This window comes from Arachis stenosperma, chromosome 9 (assembly GCF_014773155.1).
Source record: "Arachis stenosperma cultivar V10309 chromosome 9, arast.V10309.gnm1.PFL2, whole genome shotgun sequence".
NCBI classification, from domain to species: domain Eukaryota; kingdom Viridiplantae; phylum Streptophyta; class Magnoliopsida; order Fabales; family Fabaceae; genus Arachis; species Arachis stenosperma.
The window spans coordinates 375,518-402,655 of NC_080385.1; the positions used below are offsets into that span (position 1 = coordinate 375,518).

The 27,138-nt window shown below is 28.7% G+C and overlaps 3 protein-coding genes across 6 annotated transcripts; 1 reads left to right on the plus strand and 2 right to left on the minus strand.

The window, feature by feature from the left end:
* Positions 1-1,092: 1,092 nt before the first annotated feature.
* On the minus strand, positions 1,093-6,696 carry LOC130947898 (AP2-like ethylene-responsive transcription factor At1g16060). 2 transcript variants are annotated; one of them, XM_057876611.1, is made up of 8 exons: positions 6,418-6,696; positions 6,164-6,246; positions 6,021-6,029; positions 5,740-5,828; positions 5,552-5,625; positions 5,415-5,465; positions 3,951-4,027; positions 1,093-1,893 (listed from the first exon to the last, which is right to left on the minus strand). In XM_057876611.1, the coding sequence occupies exons 1-8, from the start codon at positions 6,582-6,584 to the stop codon at positions 1,355-1,357; spliced, it is 1,089 nt and encodes a 362-aa protein (XP_057732594.1). In that variant the 5' UTR covers positions 6,585-6,696; the 3' UTR covers positions 1,093-1,354. The 2 variants fall into 2 exon arrangements, with proteins under 2 accessions (XP_057732594.1, XP_057732595.1); XM_057876612.1 differs by lacking the exon at positions 6,021-6,029.
* A 2,323-nt stretch (positions 6,697-9,019) lies between these two features.
* On the plus strand, positions 9,020-14,886 carry LOC130951884 (cell division control protein 2 homolog C). Of its 3 annotated transcripts, XM_057880631.1 has the most exons (6): positions 9,020-9,467; positions 11,940-12,345; positions 12,661-13,327; positions 13,485-13,554; positions 13,744-13,882; positions 14,321-14,886. In XM_057880631.1, exons 3-6 carry the CDS (start codon positions 12,691-12,693, stop codon positions 14,411-14,413), a joined length of 939 nt encoding a protein of 312 aa, XP_057736614.1. In that variant the 5' UTR covers positions 9,020-9,467; positions 11,940-12,345; positions 12,661-12,690; the 3' UTR covers positions 14,414-14,886. The 3 variants fall into 3 exon arrangements, with proteins under 3 accessions (XP_057736614.1, XP_057736615.1, XP_057736616.1); XM_057880632.1 differs by lacking the exon at positions 11,940-12,345; XM_057880633.1 differs by lacking the exons at positions 9,020-9,467; positions 11,940-12,345 and adding an exon at positions 12,447-12,504.
* A 752-nt stretch (positions 14,887-15,638) lies between these two features.
* LOC130951297 (aspartyl protease family protein At5g10770-like) lies at positions 15,639-19,619 on the minus strand. Its single transcript, XM_057879949.1, has 3 exons — positions 19,427-19,619; positions 17,086-17,930; positions 15,639-16,310 (listed from the first exon to the last, which is right to left on the minus strand). Exons 1-3 carry the CDS (start codon positions 19,587-19,589, stop codon positions 15,849-15,851), a joined length of 1,470 nt encoding a protein of 489 aa, XP_057735932.1. The 5' UTR covers positions 19,590-19,619; the 3' UTR covers positions 15,639-15,848.
* Between the last annotated feature and the right edge of the window lie 7,519 nt (positions 19,620-27,138).

Below are 27,138 nucleotides of genomic sequence, written 5' to 3' on the forward strand. Positions count from 1 at the left end.
CTTTTAAACCAATTTTTTATTTTTCAAATAAGTGACCTATTTTTTTCATCAATTACTCTTTTTTTATGTATTAGGCCAGAGTTTTTGAAAGTTATATTCTCTAGCTTCTTTGAATTCTCAAATTTAAGTAATGAACCCTTCTTTTTTTTATTTTTAAAGTAGTCTTTTAAATTCATAATTTTTATTATTTTAATTTTTTAAATATAAAATTTATTATATTAGTCTTTAAAATTTAGATTTAGATATTATATGATCTTTTTAAGCACTGGATCAGCAAACAAAATATTAAACTATAGTTCTTACTTATCATTTTAGATATAAGGCTAAACAGGGTTGTTTTATTTTGAAACTTAAATAAGACAAAATGAGAAAACAAAAAAGAGTTTATATGATGTACAAATTGATTTATTTTTTCTTATTCTCTAAAATAATATCAATTTTTGTCTTGTTTAAGCACCAAAACGAACAAACATTTGTTCGTTGATTCAAAACTAAAAAGAGTCCAAAAATAAATATAGTATCTAGAACTTTAAAAAAAATCTCAAATACCAATATAATAAATCTTAAATTCGAAGAACTAAAATAATAAAAATCGTAAATATGTAAAAGCCTACAAATAATTTTTTTTTTTTCATAGCATATCACCTCCCTTCCAACTCCCAACAACTAACTTCCCCTATGGTGAGTAGTTGGGGTAATAATGGTGTTTTTATATGATGGAAATTTGGATTATGTTCATTTTAATATCTTGTTTCTTTTTTCATAAGAATGACGGTGCCTCTCATATTTAATTTGTAACCCCACAAATAATATTCTGCATCAAAAAATGCCAACATGCCTTTTGGGCCGATCAAGATATATATAACTATATGCATGAAATTGAATGTATTAGATGACCTTTTTTTTTTGGGTATAGCTCCCATTCTTCTTCTTTTTTTTTGGTTAACATAAATCACATCATTTGTTAGGGGATAATGACCAGTTTATATTTTGAATAATAATAATAAAAAAATAAAATAAATACAAAAAAGCAGTAATAGAAAATGGAGAAAATAAACAAATTAAAAAAAAAATGTTAAAATTAGTCAAGCACTTACGTACCTTCTTGCATTGTTAGATCACAACAATTGTAAGAAATAATTTCCATATTTCACCAAATACAATCTGCAAACTCTCCTATTTGTCATATGTTTGTTTGGGAAAAAAAAAAAAGAAAAAAAAAGTAAAGTAATTCAATTTAAAGAATCTATGACGATCATATAATTAAACTGTTGATCTAGGCCCCTTAGCATCATCCTCTTTGCTTCGATGAACAAAGAATCATGCTAATTAAGTATTTTTTTTTTCTTTCAAATCAAGCATCAAGCTCATAATGAAAAAATGGTGCTGAAATTGAGCCCAATTCGCCAAATATAATGTCATCATTTTCATTGTAGATATTGGAATCATGGCTCTCAAAGAACGTTTGAATGTCTTCCGGAAATGTGCGCCGAGGAGTAGGGTTCGATTCCGAAGATGTTTGAGAGTGAAGATTATCTTCGTCGACGGAATTTCTTACTAACATTTCTTTTAATTTCGATGATTTTAAGAGAATCTCAAGTGCCGAAGTTGGCACGGTTTCACCACCAGTTTTAAACTGGGTCGAGTCTTCAGACCCAGTTTCGCTAGTGGTTAAGCCGGCCTGATCATAACCAAATACTAATTGATTATTATCGAGTTCGGAACCACTAGATGATTGTTCTTGATTATTATGGCTAGGGTTTTTCTGAATTTCTTGGAGTTTAGGACGTAGCCAATTGATGTAATGGCTAAGATCAAAGTTTGTAACAGCATTAAGTCCACGATATTCTATGGCAGCCATGTCATATGCCATAGCAGCTTCTTCTTGTGTAGCTGTTTCAAAACATAACATTTGGAAACACATTATTGCATTATAAAATATTGGTTAAATTATACGGTTAGTCTCTACACTTTCAGTGAAATTGCAAATCGATCCCTACACTTTAAAAATTTATAATTGAATCCCTAAAAACAATTAAAATTTACAATTTAGTTTCCATCATTTAAAAAGTGTTTGATTTAACAGAATATTTTTAGCATATTCTCTATTTTAACAGAATATTTTTAGTATATTCTGAGAATATTCTGTTAAATCAACACTTTTTGACCGATGGGACTAAATTACAAATTTTAATTCTCTTTAGGGACCTAATTATAAATTTTTAAAGTGTAAAAATCAATTTACAATTTCACTTAAAGTGTAGGAACCAACTGTGTAATTTAACCTAAAATATTTTAAATTATAAATTTGTAAAATTAAATTCATAAAATAGCATAAATGGTCAACCATATATTGTCAAGAAACTAGTTTATCTTTGTCATATATTACCTAATAATTATACCAAAGAATGACTTTAATTAGATAAAAATATCAATGTTTAAAGTAATGTTTAGTGTACTAAAATCAATCTCCAAACCACATATAACACTAAGAGAGAATGATGTCATCATGTATATAAAATTAAATGGCTTTACTAAGCAGTTGAAGTTTGGTGATCTACATCCCAACCAACAAGATTTGATGATTCATGTTTTTGAATTTTCTAATTGTACTATTATTTGCTTTGATATGTGGGACCCTCTATAGTTAAATGAAGTGAGTAGGTACTTTCAGGTAGGGATTGGAATTTTGAAGGAATAGTCAAATGGGTTTCCAAAATTTCAGGCACAGAGTACAAAGCCTATTAAGTGACCTAATTAGTATTAAATCTCTTAAGTAGTTTGTTCCATTTGTTTATCCTAATTAAAAACAAGTACTGTATATTTAATTGTTCATCCATCTTTTGTTTTTAGGGTGACATATACTTTTTGTTGCATGCTTTAATAGATATGGAAATATACTATTAAATATATCCCATAATTTTTGAGATAACTAGCAATTTGATATCTGAAAAATTTAATCTTTGACAAAAAAATTTAAAAGATATTATCAATAATTTTGTTTGAATGATTTAAAAATGTAATAAAATAACTAGTAAATATTATATTTTTATAAATAACAAAAGTACTTTTGCATTTATCAAACTACTTATCAAATTGATCAAAATTTTTTTGACAATATTCGAATAAATATTTAAAAGATATACAAAAAATTTGAAAAAAATTATTCTCTAAATTATTAATTATTTGTATTTTTTAAAATAATTTAGTCATTCACAATAAAAAATTTGTTTAGCATAAAATTATTAAATTTTACTAAATTTAAAAAAATGAAAAAATTTTAGTTTTCTAATAATACTTACAAAAAATTTATCAAAATCTAATCTTTAAAGTATTTTTCTAAAATATAGATTTAATATTTAGTTCTTTTTTTTTTGCATTTTTAAATCTTTTAAAGATTTATTTGTCATTAATAATTTTTAGGATTATTTTTTTCAACAGTGTAAATTTTTTAGTATTAATTTAATAATTTACTCCATAATTTTTTTACTAAAATAGAATAGCAAAATATTAGTAATATAAGTTATATTTTCAGCCTTTCTTTCATATAAGACCCAAATTTAATCAAAACACCAATCTCCAAAAGTACACCTGTTAGTTTTCTTTTCTAGTGAAGAAAATTAAAAATAAACCATAATTCATTCTATCCCAAAAAGAAAACCCATATTCATATTATCTACTCCATGTTATTGCCATTAATAATTTTGAATTTTGATATAGTCTACTAGTTTTAGTTTACAATATTAATTTGTCACTTTATATAGATTGTTTGGTTCTGCTTTTTTTCCCGGTTAGTTCAACTTATTTGTCTGTCATATTTCAATGAAAAAATTATTATTATGTTTTATAATAATAGAATATTTCAATAATGAAAAGAGAATAGCATTAATTTCCATGTGCATGCACCTTAAAATATAATTAGATCACATTAAATAATAAAATAAAATTACCATAAGTTCCAAGATATAGATATTTGTTGCCGAAGACCCTGCCAATTCTAGCTTCCCATCTTCCATTGTGGTGGTGTCTATAATCAAAATCCAAAGTATTTTACTTACCACCATTTTTATACATAATATTAATTTAATTTTCACAAAATATATACTCTATGTTTTGTATAAAGTGCTCCTATATATATAAAGTATAGCATATAAATAATTAATAATGTGATACTATTATAATTGGATCATGATGCAACTTCAATTATTGTCCTATTATGAATTAATATTGATTGTTAAATAACCGAATTTGTGGATATCAAGGGTTGAAAGAACCTATTCAGACAACACACATTGACAAAAGTTCTACCCTATGCATATTTCTTTGCTGAAAATTGAAACCCATAATAGTTTAACTTAGTGTGTGTCAATATCACATAAAAAAATAACAAAAAAAAAAAATTTAGCATTTGATGTGTTCCTATACATATGTGCCACTTTCCAAATTCAAACAAAGTCATGATTTAAATTATTTAATTGGTTATAAAAAGTTTCTGTCACTTTTTTAGTTCCATTTTGAAATAATTTATATTTTTCAGTTAGTAATAAAGTTTATTTTGAGCTATATTATTTTAAGATTATAGAAATTTGGTTAGAAAAAAAATATCTTGAAATAAGGCAAAAAGTCAAACAATTATTTGGTTGACAATAAAGTTATTATATTAATACTGAACGAATGGATCTTCTCAAATTTTTTTAATTGAGAGAATAAAATATAATATCTAATCTTTTAATATTTTTTTATCTTACTTAAAAAATTAATAATAAGAATCATATTTTACTTTCTTAAATAAAAAATTGAAAAAATCTACCTCCTGTATCTTTATCACTAATAGAGTCGTTAAGGTTAAAAAAAATGAACTTTATAGTTTACACAATATAAATATCTAACACTAAACTTATTTACAATTTTAAAATTCAACTGAAAAAAGCATATCAATTGCAGCTACATAACATTATGCCTTTGAATGTAATACCTAACTCTTTCCACTAAATACAAATTAAAGTATTTATCAATTTATAGTATTTTTGAAGAGTATCCCTTCAGTGTTGTTTGCTCCTTTCTCTTTATGGGCCGTAGGCCCACTCACATTTATAAATAAATTAATTAATTATCCCTTAACACAAAAAAATAATTATCCCTTAATTTTTTGGTGTCTTGAAAAAGTTAATTTTTGAATGAATCTATCATTAGTTATTCAATTATGTTATGGATACACTAAAATTAGCTATTAGTATAAATATATATTAAAAATAAGTTAAATAATATATATAGTAGTTGATTTTAATAGTTAATTTTAGTGTACAAATAACATTTTTTTTTTAATTATATTATTAATCAAAGATTAAAATCCCACTAAAACATGGAAGCAATTTTGCAACAAATAGAAAGAAGCAATGAATCTTGAGAAATACCTTGCTACCCCTCTGTATTTTGAGACTCCTCTTGAGAATCCACTGCTTTTTCTGCATATCACCAATGAAATTATCATAAGAAATGGCTTCAATAGTTTCAAAATAATAATAAATAAAAAAAGAGTAATTAATTAAACCTTCTTAAGGATCCAATGTATTCTTCTTTAGACTGTCCCTCCATGTCCTTGAGCTCCTCTTGATAATTTGATGCCTAAGATCAAATGAATTTCACATTAATCAAACAAACTTTTGAAATGACATTAGAATATATAATAAAAATAAAAAAGAGTAAGTAATTAGTAATTAGTAATTAGTAATTAATTACTGGGAAATTGAGTATGGTTTCTTGGCCCCAATACTTCAATGCTGCCAAGTCATAAGCACGTGCAGCCGCTTCTTCATCATCATATGCTCCTAACCAACCATAACAAACCCCTCAATAAAATCATCCACCACTTTATACCACTTTTCAACTTCCCACCCCAATTTAGATATAACCAAATTATATTAATTAACATTCACTATATTCTCCTATTAATAACTCTCACTTTGACCAAATTATTACATTCAAAAAATAATAATATATACTAAGTCTCAAAATCATACCTAGATATACTGCAATTCATCCAGTTGTGTATGTGTTTAGCATTGCCATCATCAACCAACCAACACATTCCAAAAAATAACATCATAATTAGTGAAAAAAATTAAAAAAAAATCATCCCAAATACATACATATACATACATACCTTGTCTTCCTTTCTTAGTCTGTGATTCATTCCAACAATTCTTGTCCCACAAATGAGCTTCGTAACGACCCGTCCATCGATGTCTATCATCATATACGCAGAGACAGAAACACAGAGACATATTATTTGATTGTTATTAAAATATATATAGAGAGAATTGAAAGTTTTCATTAAAAAAAACATAAATTATAAACATATATAAGATTAAGCATAAATTAGAAATAAAAAAAATATATATATATATATATATATACCTAGTGACACCACGGTAGACAGAGCTTCGTTGAGGAGGTGAATCTCTTGGAATGGTTTTGCGGGTTCTTTTTTTCACAACTTTCTTTGATGGTGTGGGAGCAGAAGAAGAAGAACTACTATTACTATCATTATTCTTGATGATGAGGGTTTTCTTCTTCGCCATCATCAATGAATGAATGATGAGAGAAGAGAGAGAGAGAGAGAGAGAGAGAATTAAGCACAGTAATGTGGCTCTGTTCCTACTTAATATGCACAAGCATATAGAATTGAGGAAGAGAGTTATTATATTTATATATGAATATATGACCAAGTCTCATCCAATAAGAATGGCATTAATTAGTAACAATATATATAGTGGTCGAGAGTGAAAAAAGTAGGTCTAATAAATCGTCCTACATATCTTCACTCTTATTACTATTTCCATTTCCATTAGGGTTACTCTACTTTTATAAAACGTGCAAAATGCTTTATCAATCTTGCTTTTTAATTATAATAATACTCTTTAATTAAATGAAGAACAAGATTAATATTTTTTTACAAATAATGGTTATTTAAGAGACTATCATTAACAAGTGATTAATCTTTTATAAACTTGATTTTAATGTATATTTTATTTTAATACTTGATTTTAGTAACTAAATTTAGTATATATATTAATTGACCTCTAATTATATGTTTAAAGAAATTCACTAACTTTTAATTGTATTATTATATTATGTGAAGAATAAGTTTTTAATTAGTTTAGTTTTTATACTGTGATGGCGGAATTACATAGACAGAAAAAAAGACAATGACCTCTCTAATTTTAACTTTTTATATATAAATTATATATAAATTTTAGTTTTATTCTTTTTAAATTTTATTTTAATATTATTTTATTATATAAATATTTTTAGTCATTCTCTAGTTCTGTCTCTGAATTTTAATATATATTATTACATACATAAAAGTACATTCTCAGAGATAGTACTAATGACGGTGGAAATAATTAAATCATTTTTATCTATTATATAATAGGATTTGAATATTTAAGTAAATAAATGATTAAATTCCCTTATGAAGTACATAGTGATGAGTAAATATTTCTACGTTGAAAGCAATGGTAAGAATTGTTTGATGGGTAGAAATTGATAAAAAAGTGTGAATTAATGAATAGTGGGACTTAAATAAGAAATTTGGATGAGCTGTTAATGCAGTTGGTAGTTGAGTGAATGAAAGGATTTGATAAGAAGGATGATGGGGGAAATGGTGGACGGTACTACCAAAATCCATTAAAATGGAAATGGACGGTACTACCAAAATGGTTATTTTCGCCATTTGGACGGCAACTATTTCTGCGTTTTTATTGTGGCCGTCTTTAAGCCCTCTCTCCATAACAATAATTCTTAGGGTTATATTATGTCTATATTAAAATTAATTGTTAAAGTCAATTATTAATATAAAATATATATTAAAATATAAATATATATTAAAATTAAATTAAATTATATATATATATATATTTATATCTAAATATATTAATAATTAATTTTAATATATAAATAATATTTTTATAATTTTTATTAATTGCCTTTCTTGTTTTTCTCTCTTTTTTATTAATTGACTAGTGTTTCCTCTTGACTTTGCTTATGTCATTTATTTTGTGTTAGTTTTATACCTTTACTCATTTGTTCTTTTCTTATTTGTATTAAATTTATTTGAATTATGGTATATTTTCATATTTCTAAAATTTGAATTTAATTTTAATATATTATTAATATAAAATAATTTTATATGTATATTTAATTATATCACATAATATTAATGAAAATAATTATTTTTTATATTGACTACTTAAATGATTATTTAAAAGAACAAAGGAGGATACTTTAATAAAAATGCGTAAAACATCTTTTTGTAAAGATATTTATTGGACGTATTAATGAACCAATTATTTTTAAATTTTTAACAAATTATAATAAAATCGATTTTTTTATAACAATAACAATAAATCTAATTGTTATCAGATCCGGTCAAATTGACCAATTTACATAACCCACTAGATCATGATTTTTTTTTAAAAACAAAATCAGGATATATTTGTCTTTTTATAAAAAACTTTAAACATGATTCGGTTTAGATTGTGTAAATCGATCAAATCAAATCGAATCTAACAATTATAATGCGGACAATTGGATTTATTATTGTTGCTATAATAAACCAATTTTATTATAATTTATTAAAAAATAAATTATTAATCAATTTAATAAAGATGTCCAATAATATCATGACACATGTAAACATCTTAAAAAAAAGACATTTTTAGTATCTTTATCGAAGTGGCTTCCAAGAATAAATACGATTGAATGATTACGTAAAATATTTTATATTTTTAGTGTATTAAAATCATGGTTTTGAGAAATCGAATTAGATCGACCAGTCAGATCGGTTTAATTTTGAACCGACAACATTAATAATCCGGTCACATATAAAACCGCTGATCAGAAAATCGATAAAAAACCATTAAACCGACACAGACCGGACGGTCGGAGCGAACCGAAACACGGCCGGTTTACACAAAAACGGAAGCTCCTACGTTTCTTTCTCCCTTCCTCCCTTTCTTTCGTTCGTTCAGAAAGAAATCACACAAACCCAGCCAAAAAACCCTAGCACTGTAAGCCTACACCACCGCCGCAAGGAGTGGCATACTACCGCCGTCCGTCGCACTCGAAGTTCGCCATCCGTCCGTCTATCTATCTTCCTTCTTGCTCTAAGTCTTCAATCCCTGTTCGCTGTCACCGATCGCGGCTGCTTCCTCGAGCTCCGCGTCCGTCGTCTTTGTCTTCTCAGCCGCGCTTCCGTCGCCGTTTGTTTGCCGTTCACGTTCGCTTCTTCGTTCAGCTGTCGTCTTTGTTCGCGTTCTTCGGCGTTCACCGTTCGCGTTCACTAGCCGTTCACCGTTCGAGTTCGCATTCGCGTAAGTCCGGAAGCCACGTTTCTCTGCTTCAAACTCTGCGACCAACCCGCACGCTCCACCTAGACGTCGGAACTGCTCTCTTTTGTCGCCGCCGTGAGTTCCCTAAACCCGCCACCAGACAATACACTCACACAGCACCAATACTCTGCTTCAAACTCTGCAACTTCTTATTTCTATTACAATAAGTAATTATTTGATTTGGTAGTGGTTTGGATTTTTTCATAGACTGAATTAAAGTTAAAATAGTTATGTTCTCTTCCCTATCACATTGATCTTAAGCTTTGAATTCTCTTATTTCGTTTTAATTTTACCGCACTCAACATGTTTGATGAAATGCTTTAACCATTTCTGGTTGGTTTTATAATTTCTAGCTTTTAGAAACTTAGTAAGTTGATTGCATGTGAAATTAGAATAATTGGATCTCAATAATGAGGAAATTGTAGCTGGACAAATAGCATCTTTGCAAAAAACATATTAGCATGATGATTCCACTTGCATTAGTGTTCTTCCGTTAAATTTTAACTGTTAGTGTGAACTTGTTAATTTGCTAATTGTTCTTGTGTTGTTGTTCCGTTGTTCTTCCGTTACTTTTAATTTTTTTTGTTTTTGCTGTGATTTTCTGTTCTTGAACTTGTTAAGTTGATAATTTGCTAAATTGTTGGGCTGCTGTTGTTTTAATTTGCTAAATTGTTAGGTTGCTGCCATTTAATTTGTTCGATTTCCTATTTAGGTCTTGTTCTTGTTTATTTGCTAAATTGTTGCTGTGGATTTATGGTTGTCTTTGAGATTATTGCCGGATATTGGTGATCATTGATTTATTATATGCTTCATGTTTTCATTGTTTTCTTCTTCTGAAGGAAAAAAAGTTCTGTTTTCATTGTTTTGTTGATTGTTTGTTTTGTTTCAGAAATCAATTTTTTGTGATCAATGTTCAAACTCTGAATGTTGTTCTGCTAATTTTGTTTTGTTTCAGAACTCTATTTTTTGTGATTAATGATCAAACTCTGAATGTTGTTCTGTTTTGTTTTAAGGCTGTGTTTGGAAGAGGTGATGATTTCTGAGTGTTGTTTTTGTTTTTGTTTTAAGGCTGTGTGTTGCACTGTTGTGTTCAATTTTCATTTTGTAGAAAATTCTGAGGTATATAAGAATTAAGAAGGAAGACTATTTCAACACTATTACTCTGTTGATTTTGGTCCGCCACAAGCTTGAACATAGAATTGAAGAGAGAAACCCTTTATTATTTCATCATTGGCCTATTTTTGGCACTACATATCATTGTAGTTTGTTTATTCATAGTACTAGTTTATGATCCCCTTTTGAAGTAAAAAATGCAGTAGAAGAGTGTTTAGAACCAGTTGCTCTATTCCTTGAATTTTCATAGAATCAGGTGTTTATTATTAAACGGTTTTTTGGTTAAATTACGATTGAGTCGGTTGAACCAATAAATCAATAAACCAATAATTAGAGCGATTTAATGACCGATCTGACTTTTAGAACCTTGATTATAATTTATAAAAATGTGAATACATTACATTTACTATCTTATTTTACATATGTTTTCTTTTTATTTACCCTAAAAGCTGGTAAGATAATTAAAATGATTAATCAGAAGAATAATTATTTTTCTGCATTGTTACAAACTATTTTTTCTTTTACTCTAATCTTATATTTAAACCTTATTGCTACCAAAAAAAATGTAGATCTAAGCTTTTGTGCCGCAAGAATAAGAGTCCATAGGCCAATGCGGGCATCTTTTGTTGGTTTTCCATATGATTTTTGGTATGTTATTAGCTTCTAAATAAAAGCTAATAATAATAATATATTCTTTACAAATCAAAGCAAAGTTATTTGGCATTGTTAAGCATGTTTAAGCGAGGCTATGAGTCTATGACAAAGGGTGAGGTTAGTGATATTCCTATTTATATATTCATATTCTCTTTTAATTTTATTAAGGTTCGATTTGGGTAAACAGCATAATTATGTTCTTTTTAAAAAAAGAACTTAAATAATAAATCTTTATATTAAAAGTAGTTTATAATTAAGTTATTTTGTGTTTGGTTTTTAGTTCTAAAGGTATTTATTTTAAAAGAAAAATAATAAAAAAAATTATTATAAGAGAAATGATTTTTTTTTAAACTTCTTCATAAACACTTAAATAACCTTTTGAAAAGTTATAATTTGATTTTAAAAGTTGTACCAAATATTAATGTCATAACTTTTCATAAATTAAAAAATAAAAAAAAATTACTTATGGATCTATCTAAACTTACCCTAAGCCTATCATCAAATAGATACCTTTCTATAATTCAAACTATATGTTAAGTTTGTTAAACAAACTTTGATATATAATATAGTTTTATTAATTGAAACTCCTCAAATAATTTGTCATGTCCCTACTTAAGATGATTAGTTGAACTAGGTTAAGTATATCTAGCTAGCTACCACATGCATGTAATTCTAGGTCAATAATCTATGAGCATACTCAATTGTTTTTGGCCGCACCTCATTGGTCATAATGTCAATTGCTTTTAGCTTCTCAAATTGGAGCACTTGTTTTTTGGTCAGGGACCGGGCCACCAACCTAGCCCAGACCCAAAACAGAAGCCCAATATCCAACCCAATCCGGATTTGAAACCTACTATGCCCAACCCGATCCATGGCTGTCTTCTCTGGCCGTCGCGATGATAGCTGAGATTTCCGTGCTTCGATTCCTGTACTGAGATTGAGGTCCATCTCGCTGCTGAACAGTTCGCAGGTTAGTCAAGAAGCTTGAAATGGGTAAGCCCAAACTGAAATGGACTCAAAGGCCCAAACCAGAAGTCCAAATTAGAGACCCAATCAATTAATTTAATTTGCGTAGAAAGTGGTTCAGAATTTTGAAAATTAAAAAGGGGGCGCGGCACTCAGAGAGTCAGATCTACCCATCAGTCATCAGCACCAAATAGCCGTTGTTCTTCTTTCGCTCTCCCAAGTAGGTTCTAACCGCCTATGGATCTATCTGAATTCGAATAGTAGATACTGTGTTTCCTATTGTGCTTCATTTTCATTCTCATTCTCATTCTCATTCTCATTCTTATTCATATTCATATCATCATATGTGTGGAGTTCTATTATCGTGTTTCGTTATTAGGTAATTATCATATGCACAATTCTTCAAAATCTTTCTACTGCAGTGGTGGTTGATGTTCTTGTTCTTGTTCTTGCTTTATACACATATCTTGTTCTTGTTCAAAACTATTTAATTTGAAATTGGAATTATTTTTTATGTGTGATGTTTGTGGTGTAGGAGAAGGGAATTGATTAATTGAGATTCTGAATGGACAAGTACGAGAAGTTGGAGAAGGTTGGGGAAGGAACATATGGCAAAGTCTACAAGGCGAAAGAGAAGGCCACTGGACAAATTGTTGCATTGAAGAAGACACGGTTGGAGATGGATGAGGAAGGTGTCCCTCCGACCGCCCTTAGGGAGGTCTCCCTCCTTCAAATGCTGTCTCAGTCTATCTACATTGTCCGCCTTTTATCCGTGGAGCATGTCGACAAGGTCCCTAAATCGGCCCCGGCCTCGGCCACCACCAAGCCCCTACTCTACCTTGTCTTTGAGTACCTTGACACTGACCTCAAGAAGTTTATTGATTCGCACCGCAAGGGCTCGAATCCAAGGCCACTCCCTGCTGCCCTAATCCAGAGTTTCCTTTTCCAGCTATGCAAGGGTGTTGCACATTGCCATAGTCATGGTGTCCTTCACCGTGACCTCAAGCCTCAGAACCTCCTCCTCGACCAGAAAAAAGGGATTCTCAAGATTGCTGATCTTGGACTTGGACGAGCCTTCACTGTCCCTCTCAAGAGTTACACTCATGAGATTGTTACCCTTTGGTATAGAGCTCCTGAGGTCTTGCTTGGAACCACCCATTACTCCACTGGGGTTGATATGTGGTCTGTTGGGTGCATCTTTGGTTAGTATATAGTTGTATAATGTACTTATTTTTTGCTTTTGCAATTGATTTTGAAACTCTCAAACATCATGTTTAATCTTGCAGTTATTATAAACTTATAATTGATAATTGATTTTTCATACTACTTGATTTGGCCCAACTGAATTTGGTTTTGCAGCTGAAATGGTGAGAAGGCAAGCACTGTTTCCAGGGGATTCTGAGTTTCAACAGCTTCTTAACATATTCAAGTATAACTATCACTTTGCAATAATCATTCTACTGACTCATAACTTTCATTCCTAGTAAAAGCATGTGGCCAATTTCATCCATATCTTGCTTGCTATGTGGAAAGAATGATAGCTTTTTGGAAAAAGGAAAATTTTTCTTCTGCCTTTTCACTCATACTAATTACTTTTTTTTGAATTTGTTCTTTCCAGGATTTTGGGAACTCCAACTGAGGAGCAATGGCCAGGAGTTACTTCGCTTCGTGATTGGCATACCTACCCAAAGTGGGAACCTCAGAACTTGGCGAGGACTGTGCCAACTTTGGGACCTGATGGGGTAGACCTTCTCACGGTTAGTGTTCCTCTATAAAAGCATTATTCTAATGAGTTCCTAAGAATAGGATCCTCTAAAGTGAGGACAGATAACTGTAAAGCAACAATGTTAGGGCCTAAACACAATGAAGTTATTGATGCAAGGGTGCAAGATGATTAGTTTCTCACTTTACATTCTAATAGTGGTAGAAACTCGCAGTTCTAATATTAGTTCAAAGGTTGAACTGGTCTGGACTGGACTTGAATAGCATTTGTTAAACAGTGCTCTGCATAGTAATATATCTAAAGTTTTTTAAGTTATCTGAAGTAGCTCACAAGGTGTTGCTTGGGAAGTATTATCTATTGTAGCATTTGAAATAACTAGAATTCATGTTACCTTCAATTTGGCTATAATAATACGTTTACTTATTTTCTGTACAAACTTAGGACTGACTATACTAGATATTTCGTCGTGCAGAAAATGCTCAAGTATAATCCCGCTGAGAGAATCTCTGCCAAGGCAGCACTTGATCATCCTTACTTTGACAGTCTTGACAAGTCTCAGTTTTAACAGCAGATACTGTCCAATGCTTTTGTGCAGATGTTGTATGTCAATGATAGTGATATATGGAAGTAAATGAAAGTTAACTCCTGGCATGGAATTTAAGCACGTGAGATTGATGTTGTTTGGTGTTAAGTAAAAGTTTGTCATCATCATCTTGGTGATATGACCAGCTAAGTAGAAACTCTACTGAACCTTTATCACTCTGTATTACTCATGTAGGCTGTGCATGATCACCATTGTCCTTGTGTACTTGAAAAAATGTTTTTATCATTGTTGAATTAAATGAAGTCTGTTATAAAAGCCATTCAAAATGTTAAGCATAAACTTTATGTTCTTGTGTAAGTTTCAGTGTACTTTTAGATGGGTTTATGGGACATTCTTCTAGAACGAGTTCTCACAACTCACAAGAAGCAATCTTAAATTGCTTGGCCCTGTTGCTACCATCACACATTTTGAATTGACAGAAAAAAAATCTTGAAATAGAGACATTTTGCCTTTACTTCTATATCTACAATCTACTTTATATATCTAAAATTCTCTTTAGTTATTATATTGGGACAATCTTATAACTCAACAAAAAATATGTAATGGCCAAACGATCCATACTTTAATTTGTCAAAGCCACTTAATAATACAGAACTTTGTTTTTTGTTTTTTGTTTTTTAGTGCTCCTTAATTAAGTCACTTGATTCCAGGAAGGTGCAGGCCTTGGCTTCTTATTATTAGCTCTTCTTATTATCTGCAATAACAATAAGGTTAAGAGAAACACTCAACACAAGGAACAATATTATGGGGAAAGAAAGGACAACACAATAAGCTACCACAATAAAATCTAAACAAAATAGGTAAAGGACAACAATAAGATAGGGCTGAATTGCAACGAAGTACCTTGCGTTTTCGATGAATGAACTAAATATTATTCAATATCTACTAGTATATAATTTTTACTATTACTCTAAAATTATCTTGAATATTCAAGACTACGAAATAATCAAGCTTTCATTGCTTTATTCCAAAACAATACATGACACAAAAGCAAAAATTAGAGATCAAAGCACGAATGAAAGGCACAAGATTTGCCAGCACAGTTCTCCTTTGAAGATCAATCATGATAATTTTAGTAAAATAATATTATTTATACTCATTTTGGTTTTTGTAAATTAACTTGACATATATTAATTCTTTCACATCTTTAAAATATCTGAAATATAATCCAATAATATCAAATTAATGCACGAAATAAAATTAACACACTTAATATTGTCACATCTTTTCCTTATAACATAAAATTAAGGTGGATACACAAGTGCATATAACTTTATGTGGAGTTGATAGCTAAAAATCGTTAAATAATTTGACATGTTTAACTAAATTATCATCTAACAACTGTCAGTTATCAACTTCAGATGAAGTTAACTGCACCTGAATTTTTACGAGTAAGTTAAGATACGAGGCCAGAGAAAGTGCATTCTTCTTTTGCAAAACCCACCCTAGATAGTTTGGAATCATATATGACCCTATTATTCCTCTGCTGAAGATTTCCAATTATGGGAACTTCATGTTCATAAGAAAGGCTTGCAAATGGGAGACAAACTTTTGATTTTGAAGCACCATCACCCTCATCAATCATGATCAATGTTCCAGATGGATCCACGTTAAGCTTAGCATGATTATCACCCTCAAAGTACATTTTTATGATAGGCACTTTCACTTGTTGAATCCCGGTTAGATCAAAACATGTGTCAAGGATTGCAACCCCAGGAACTTGAGGGTAACCTTGAAATTGTCTCAAGAATCCTCCCTTCAATGCGTTGTAAATTGATGGAGGCAACCTTGTAATCACTGTTCCTGAATCAATTATAACTTGGCGTCCATCAACAATGCGAAAACCTACTTCACCAACCTATATAAATATATATATTATATCATTGCACCAATGCAATAATATGGGTACAAGTATTAGATATGATCATATGCATATACAACCATTTTATAAAACTTAGATCAATTAAGGATATGCATTATTCTTATATTGATTCAATATATATTATAGATCTCCGAAGTTTTTTTTTTTTTTATAACTTTGATGCTTATATAGTAAATGATATTATAATTTATTAATAAAAGATAAATTTGAAGAAAATATTTGTAATAGAATCTAACCAAATATTAACTAATTAATATCAGCTAATTTTTTAAAAATTTTATTTTCAATTCATAATAACATTCAAATGAATATCTTAAATCACATATCAAAATAACATTTAAAATTAAAAAAATCAAAAATAAAATAGAATAATATCCAACTTCTGATAATTTTGTAAAAAAGTCATGAGAAATACTTAGAATATGCATATGATGAAATTAAAGTCAAATTTTAATAAGGGTAGATGAAACAAAAAAGTTATGAAAAAAAAGTTGGCTCTTTATATATATATTTATCGACGGTGTAACTAGATATCTTTTAAAAATTATTTTTTATTCAATTTTTAAAAAAGAGAAAAATAAAAAACGAATAATTTTTTAATTTTTTAAACAATTAGTACTTAAAAATGAATATTTAAATTAATTAAATAATAATAAATTCTTAAAAAGACTGATTAAAAACTGAAAGTTAAAGCACAACTAACATTTCTGATTTATTGAAGTATTGATGCATAAAAGAGGTACCAACTAACCTCCATGGAAATGAGATTGAGCATGTAATGATTTGGTAAGAGAGGGTTTTGAAGCATATTGGTGTAAGCAATGGGAGTGAGATTCTTGAAAGCTGAAGACTCATCACCAAAAACCAAAGATCCAGAAGTTTCTCCAGCCATTGGTGATGGCAAACAATAAGAGAATACTCCTCCAAAATTATCCCTACCTTGAGACACCAATGATAAAGCACCTCTTCCTAACCCTAAAACACCAGATGTATAACCAAACATGCCCTTATTTTCCCTACCACAACCAAACACAATATTGTTCAATGACATGTCTCCTAGGGTAAGGTTTTCACTACCTAGTTCACCAATGCTAATGGAACCATCACCATAGTTAACAACATAGTCACATGTTGTGGCACTTTTACACATTCTTTGGTTTGCAAATTGTAGAGATTGACATGGTTTTGAATTGCAAGGAACTGATTGGTATGAAGGAGAGGTAGATGGTTTGAACAAAGATTCCTTTTGATTGTAACATGATTTGCATGGTTCACATTGGACCCATGATAGGTCACTTCCGGTGTCAACTATCATTGTTCTTTTTTGGTTACCTAATTCTAAAGTCACTACATAGTTTAATATGTCAAAGTTTTGACCAAGATTCAATGGAATTTGGGATTTTATTGAAGCTTCTAATAACCAGTTTTGGTTACTACTAGACAATGACGCCATTCTTTCAAACATGTTTTGCATGGAACGAACACGAAGATCATCAAGCATCATCCTTTTTTTCCAATAATCAATTTTCATTTCTTCTGGTGGTGGACACTCTTTTTGCTCCTTCATTTCTAATATGATCGCCCCGTTTAGCCGTCCTGATCAGAAGAATTTAGATTAAAATTACTGCAGTTTCGTGATACAATTATGTTCGGTACATATTAAAATTAGGGAACCACTTCGATAAAGATATCTAAAACGTTATTTTTTAAAGATATTTTTTAATAATTAAAATTTAATACATATAATTAATTAAATCGTGTTATTTTTGTCAATATTAGGGCAGACAAATTAATTTGACCAAAAATGGTAAATCAAATTTTGAATCGATCTAAATTAATATTATTTTTTTATAAAAAATAATTACAATACCCCTATTATAAAAAATGACTAAAATACTTTTATCATATATATTAATTTTGAGAATCCTAAATTCTAGTCCTTTTCTTCTCTATAGTCGTAGGATTAGAATTTAGAATTTTTAAATATATATATATATATATATATATATATATATATATAGAGAGGATTATTTTAGTTATTTTTTATAATAAGAATATTGTAGTTATTTTTTATAAAAAAATATTAATTTATACCAGTTTAAAATTTAATTTATTATTTTTTTGGCTAAACTGATTTGTCCGGTCTAATTTTAATAAAAATAACACAGTTTAATTGATTATATATGTGTTAAATTTTAATTTTTAAAAAACATCTTAAAAAAAAGACGTTTCTAACATCTTTATTTAAGTGATTCCTTTAAAATTAACTATAAAAATAAAATACATATTAAAACATAAAATATATATTAAAAATAAATTAAACTATATATATTTATACACAAATATGTCATAACTATTTTTTTGTGTGTAAATAATATTTTTTATTATAATATTATACATGTTATCCTCTGCTTAAAAGAATTAAATGTAGAGCAATACTCACATACTCTCATAATATCTAAATTATTTGACATTTTTATATTTTACAGATCATAATATTATGCATCATTAAATTGTTTATTCCAAAACTTTAAAGAAATAAATAAAAATACTTAAATAGTTATATCTAATATGTTTTTTATATATAAAACTTTCTTTTATCTTGAAGCATAGATTTTATATTTTTTATGTATGGTCCTACTTAAAAAATAAAATTAAAACCCAAACATTCAATCATAAAAATTTTAATAGCGTAAAATTGTTTAATTTATTCTAAAAATTTAAACTCATCGATGAAATTACATAAATATTTATGGCTAAATGACATGAACCTTTTAGGAAATTTAATCAGTATACGCATAATAAATTGTGTTGAGTATGTGTAATATTAGATAATAATAATTAAGTTAAGGAACACACTACTATAGTTTACATACCCTCTAATCTTCTCAAAGGAAAAAAAGTGACATTTTAAGATTCTAAAAGCAAAATGGCATGCATGTAGGTTTGATTGAACATTGTTAGGAGACTCCAAGCTGAGATAATAATATGATTATATAAAAAAAAATTTAGAAAAATTTAAAGATGGATAATGCAATTTTTTTTTTAATTAGGGATCTATTTATCTTTTTCTCTTATATTAATGAACTCACTTGAGTCCGGGAGGATGCATCCCCGAATACTAGCCTGTTGCTGCGAGTGCGGCTGCCGCCGGAACCTTTGAACGTGGTGGAGCATCATCCTCTCTTCCAAGGAGTGAACTCCATTGTTATGAGAAACACACAACATAAGCAACAATAGTGGCAACATGGCCATGATTAATTAATTTTTTTAAGTAAGGAAATATTCAACTTGGAAATGGCTGGAGAGGCTGAAAGAGAAATCATTATATAGAGATTGAAGAAGGATTCTGAGTGGCTTTTGGCATCACCATAAGAACACAACAATTATTTTTTCGTCCCTAGGACTTGTGCATGAGCTAGGTCCAAATTACTTGGATTTTTCAATAAGTATTCATGATACGAGCTTAATTTTGATGTAATGATTTTATAATAAATTTTAAAAATATTATTTATATATTAAAATTAATTATTAATATAAAATATATATTAAAAATAAATGAAATAATACATGTGCTAATACATAAATAATATATCATAAATGATTTTAATATATAGTTAGTATAGCAAAAAATAAAGTTTTATATAATTATTTAACTAGATTTGTGCGATTATATAATTTTAAAATAGTAAATTTAAATTAAAAATTAATAAGGTAACAACATACATAAAGTAGAATCAAAGATTATTAGTAAGTAAATGTTGTATAATTGTTTAGATAGAAACATATATATAATTTAATGTTTTAGTGTTAATCTTTTTTATAAAATTTGCATGATTATTTGAGAGGGCATAAACTTATGTTAAAAAGCAAGGTGTAAATAATATGAATTGATAATCTTGTAGCCAACCTCTTACGTAGTCTAAGAGTTGCTTTTTATATATTAATATTTTGTGAGAAATAGTAAAATATATAAATAAATCTCTAGATGGCATATCTACGAACTTCAATTCCATATGAAGATTATATTATATAATATTTGGATATTCTTTCACGAAAGCTTAGTGACGGTTGTTAGATACCCTATAAAATTAGTAATTTACGTACCTCTAATTATTGTTAATAAATCTTTTGATTTACTTTAAAATTTTTAATTCTTAATCATAAAATCAGATAAAATCAAAATATATTTACTTTTATTATGTGATTAGAATTGGAAATCTAAATTTTATAAAATTTATTAACAGTTGTATTTTTTTATCAAATAATAAACTAACTGTCAATATTATTAATTAATAATTATAACACTACCTAAACTAATTTTTATATTAACAAATTGTACCACAATTAGAATAAAAATTTTAACATTCTTTCACTTAATCTAACATTTATTACGTATAGTCTGTAATTATATACTATATTTAAACAATTAAGACAAATTAAATTACACAAATCATAACAGTAGGTTCTCATTAATCGAGTATTATCTTCTATGTATTATAATGTAACATCTCCTAATTGAATAAACTCTTTATATGGTATTTATGTAGGAATAAGTCCAATGCTTAATTATTCTAGGTCTTTTACTGAATTTTATTTGTCATTCTCAATTATGTATGCACATATATACTAACTAAATGAGAAACAAACAATAATAAGAATTTCATATCCAAATATGTCATATAATATAACATAAGTCATATAAGTAACGTTACAGAACATAAACCCATACTAGTAACATGATCCTTAAACAATCCTGGTGGCATACTTTTTGTCTAAGGATCAGCTAGCATCTGTTTAGTACTAATATGCTCTATCTGTATCTCATTAGACCTAACTCGGTCTTTAATGGCTAACTACTTAATATCGATGTGCTTACTTCGACTACTACTTCTATTATTCTTAGCCATAAATACAGTAGATGAATTGTCAAAATATATTTTTAATAACTTAGAGATACAATCCATAATCTTAAACCCAGGGATAAAATTCTTGAACCAAACACCTTGTGGTGTAACCTCAAAACAAGCAATAAACTTGACTTCAATGGTAGAAGTAGCTCCAAGTGATTGTTTTGCACTCTTCCAAGATACTGCTTCATCAGAAAGCATAAAGATGTATCCTGACGTTGACTTCTTAGAATCAACACATCCCGCCAAATCTAAATCTGAGTATCCAACAATTTTTGAATTGTCGATTCGTCTATATATAAGCATGAAGTCCTTAATCCCTTGAAAGTACCTTAAGACCTTTTTTGTAGCTCTCCAACGGACAATTTCTAGATTACTTTGATATTTTCCTAACATGTTAACAGCGAAAGCAATGTCAGGTCTTATACAGACCTGAGCATACATTAGGCTTCTAACGGCTAAAGCATAAGGAATATTTTACATCTATTCCTTTTCAAGTTCATTTTTGGGACATTGATCTAAACAGAATTTGTCACCTTTCACAATAGATGCAATACTTGATGAACAATTTTGCATTTTAAACTTCTCAAGAACTTTATTAATATAGGTTTTTTGAGATAAACCTAAAATTCTTTTATGTTTATCTTTGAATCTTTATGCCAATGATATAAGATGTATCACCCATATCTTTCATATCAAAATGTCTAGAAAAAAATTGTTTCACTTCATGTAACAACCCTAAATCATTTATTGCAAACAAAATATCATCTACATATAAGATGAGAAATATGATCTTGCTCCCACTAACTTCGTGATATATATATTAATCAGAAATATTTTCAACGAATCCAAATGAAGAAATCACATTGTGAAACTTCAAATACCACTGTTGAGAAGTCTGCTTAAGACCATACATTGCTCTCTTACGCTTGCAAACTAACTCCTTACCAGCACTTAAGATAAACCTATCGAGTTGTCTCATATAGATCTCTTCTTCCAAATCTCTATTAAGGAAGGCCGTTTTCACATTCATTTGATGTAATTCCATGTTAAAATGTGCTACCAATACCATAATGATGTGAAAAGAGTATTTTTTTAAAACAGAAAAAAGGTTTTTCTGTAGTCAACTCCTTTCCTTTGAATAAATTCTTTGGCAACAAGTTGAGCCTTGTAGCACTCAATATTGCATGATAAATTCTTCTTGGTCTTAAAGACCCATTCATAGCCAATGGCTTTTTCCTCATCAGACAATTCTATAAGATCCCAAACTTGATTATCCGCCATAGAATTCATTTCATCCTTCATAGCATCTAGCCATAAATTGGAATTACAATTTTTCATTGCTTGTGAGAACGTCGTTGGGTCATTTTCATCACAAACATCATAGTCAGACTCAGCAAAATACACTACATAATCACTATAAATTACAGGCTTTTTTATTCTTGTTGATCTTCTTAATGTTGCATCATCAACCTCTTGTAAAGGTAATGACATAATAGGTTCTCCCTCTTCTTAAAGTTTCTCTTGAGCAATATGTTCTTGAACAACATTTTCATTATAAAGAGTTTGATCCTCCATCATATGATCTACTTGAATATTATCTTCATGATGTGGAACATCAATAATAGGTTGTTCTACATTGACCTTATATGATTGGACATTGTATTGAATAATCACTTTTATACATGGAGAGGTTTGACAAAAAATATCATTCTCAACAATTTTAAGAGGATGATTTCTCCCACTTTTCACATCATGTTCTAAAAAACTTGCATTTCTAGATTCAACTATTTTACTTGAATGGGAGGGACAATAAAATCTGTAACCCTTAGACTTTTTCTAGATAGTTGATCAAATAGGCACGTATCGTCCTTGGGTCAAACTTCCTTTCTTTTAGATTTTAAACCCGAACTTCAGCAGGATAACCCCAAATGCGTATATGATTCAAACTAGATTTCCAACCCTCCCGTAGCTCAAATGGCATTTTAGAAACTGCCTTTGTTGAAATTCTATTTAATATATACGCGGCTGTCTTAAGGCCTTCACTCCACAAGGATAAAGGAAGATTGGAGTTGCTAAGCATACTTCTCACCATATCCAGTAAAATTCTATTTCTGCTTTTGACTACACTATTTTGATCTAATGTGTTAGACATGGTGTATTGTGCCACAATACCATGCTCTTGAAGGTACTTTGCAAATAGACCAGGTGCTAGTCCACTTTTAGTATATCTCCCGTAGAATTTTCCACCTCTATCTGATCTCACGATCTTAATTTGCTTTCCACATTGTTTCTCTACTTTAGCTTTATAAATTTTAAAAGCGTCCAATGCTTCATATTTATTATGAAGCATATAGAGATACATATATCGTGAATAATTATCAATAAAGGAGATGAAGTATTTCTGACCATTTAAAGACATATCAAGACAACATATGTCAGTGTGAATTATTTCTAATATGTCAGAACTCCTCTTAGCATTTTTTGAGACTTTTTGGTTTGCTTCCCCCTAATACAATCTACACATGTATCAAAATTAGTAAAATCTAGAAATTCAAAAATCCTATCACTTACTAATTTTTTTATTCTCTCAATGGAGATGTGTCCCAACCTTCGGTGCCACAATATGGAGAATTTTTCATTCATATCATTATCATGCATAACCATAAAATCAGATGGAAAATTATTAGCTAAATAGACTTTAAATAAATCACCAATTAAAGTACCATGTCCAATAATATTAGAATTTTTAATAATATCAACAGAATCATCATAAAAATTTATACATAATCATTATTTTACAAATTTAGATAAAGAAATCAAATTTTTAGATAAATCTGGAATATAAAATTTTTTTCTGAATCTAAAATACAATCAGTACTTAATACAAGTCTAAATGTTCCAACAGTTTCCACACGTGAACGCATCCGATTGCCTATATAGATGCTTAGTTCACTTCTTATCAGTTTCCTTTTTCTTATGAAACCATGCATGATATTTGAAATATGAATTTCAGCACCAAAATCAATCCACCAACTGTCATGACATATTTCAACAAAATTATATTCAAAGTATATTGAAGGAATAATATCACAAAGGTTAGTACCTTTCTTTTCAAGCCAAACTTTAAATTTTGGGCACTCCTTCTTCATGTGTCCTTTCTTTTTACAAAAGAAATACCGTGTACCTTTTTTCTTCATAGGATGGGATGCAATACCCTTTCCTTTCTTCTTATGAGCTTACTTTTTACCATCCTCATTTGTCACTAATAGTGCACTTTTACCAAATTTCTGAATTAGCCTTCCTTCCTCTTGCACACACATCACCAGTAATTCATTAATGGACCATTTTTTCTTATGTGTGTTATAAGAAATCTTAAATGGTCTGTATTGGGCAAAAAAAGAATTCAGAATAAGATGCACCAGAAATGAGTCAGAGATCTCCACCTTTAAAGCTTTCAGTTGTGCTGCAATGTCTCTTAACCTCATGATGTGTTCACGCACACCTCTTGCGCCGATAAGCTTCATGGATGACAATTGTGCCATTAGGGTACTTGCAAGTGCCTTACTAGAAGACTCAAACTGTTCATCAATAGCCTTCATGTAATCCATGACATTTTCGTAATCAGGAATTGAACTTCGGATTCTAGCTGAGATACGAAACTTAATGAATATCATACTTAAACGGTTGGATTTCTTCCATCGTTCGTATAATGCTACCTTGGCTTGAGAACTAGCATCAATTGGTGCTGGAGGCTCTTCCTTACGAAGAGCACAGTCAAAGTCTGCACACCCTAAGTGAAAGAGAATCTTATCTTTCCATTTTTTATAGTTGTCACCACTTAACAAATGAACTTCAGATACAGTTTCAGATATCATTACCGCTGTAAATAATAAATCATGCTAACATTACTCAACTTTAAATAGGTACATCAAAATCCATAACATATAATAATACATACCAATGCAAATCATATCAAAATAAATATGAATCATAGTGTCATTAAAATCTACTTGTGGGCAAAGATTTTAACACACATAATATTCACTAAATTAACTAAAGTATTAAAACTAGAAAATAAAATACTACTTCTTAATATCTATAGGCTAATTAAGAAGTAAAAATATTTTCTATTTAAATCTAATTATATATAAATAACATAATAAATTTTTGTGGGTAAGTTCATTATATAATTCACAACAATTATATTAATATTTATGTGATTTCTTTAAATATGACTATTATCAAGGATGTTGTGATTACTCCTCAATAAATCATATATTAATCACAATATAATATGTAACGGAAGAATTTATATTTCATGCAAATATAATCATCAAATAAATAAATGCAGTGACATATATAATATTGAAAAAGAAGATGATCTAGTGAACAAATTTTTTGACAATATTTAGAAGATCCAAGTTCAAATTTCACTTCTACCAAAGTTTGAATTTTTTATAACAAATTTAAATTTTGAAGTCTAGCAACTTCAACTTGAAAGTACCAAACATTCAATATTATATAACAAACAAAATTCATCAATTAAAATAAGTCTTTTCGGTCTTCTCTCTTACAATGTCTTCCCTTTCTCTTTTTTTTTATCCTCTTTTTTATTCAAGAATAAGAAAACTTATGGGAATCACAGAAAATTATACTATTATGAAAAACAATTACGACACAAATTTAAAAAATTCTTTTTGGGAGTATTATTTATTATTCCCTCTTCTTACTTTAATTTCAATAGTTTTCTCTTACTTATTCCAAAATTTATACTATACATTTTTCTTTGAAAATAATTAATCAAAATAATACACAATAATTAAATTTTAAAATGGTAAAGTAGAGATAATTTTGTTCTGATACCACATATTAAATATTTTATAAAATTATTAATTTATGTACCTTCAGTCATTATCAAAAATTTTTTAATTTAATTTAAAACTTTTAATTCTTGAATCACAAAATCAGATAGAATCCAAATATATTTGTTTTTGTTGTGTGATTAAAATTAAAGACCCAAATTTTATAAAATTTATGAATAATCATGCTCTTTTCAAAAAAATAAACCAAATATTAATATAATTAATTAATAATTATAACACTATTTAAATTAATTTTTATATTAATAAATTAGAACACAATTAGAATAAAATTTCTATCAACGGTTGTATATGTCTAAGAATTTCTCATTTTAGTGGTAAATCGGTTGTTAACAACTGTACAACTTATTTTAAAAATGCAATTATCAATATATAGCTGTGTCCGGTGAGTTTGACACATTCCTTACAATTTTAACGGTGGAGATTTAATTGTATATCACTATATCAATTCATCCACATGCAATGCACTAGAATAATTTTTCAGTTTTGGTTGGGCTTTAAAAAATGTGCTTTAATATAATTTAAAGTTATATATAAAAAAAATTATTTACATGATCTTAGAAATATAGATACTCAAAATAATTTAGTTTTGAGATAATTAGTAGAAGTAAGTTTAGAAATATATATAGAGACACACACTATTATAATCTTTACCACATTGGGTTGTAATGTGAGGCATGAACCTTTACATATATGAAGATTAGACTTGTAAATCATTTCTTATTTCCCGTTATAGCTTACTAGGTAGCCCTCAACATTTGTTTGTTTTTTAATGTATGGTTTTTTTTTGTTTTTTTTTTTTTGTTTTTGTCCCTTTTGATTTGTATGAAGACTCACCATCTTTGGTGGTAATAGGCTAATACCATACCTCCTTAATATTTTGCGTTATATGCTATGCTTATATTTAAGAGTTGTCCAACAATGTTAATTGAGTATAATAAAAAATAAATAAAATTCACATATCTTACTTTTATATTATATATCTTTTTTTAATCGTAATTATACTTTTAG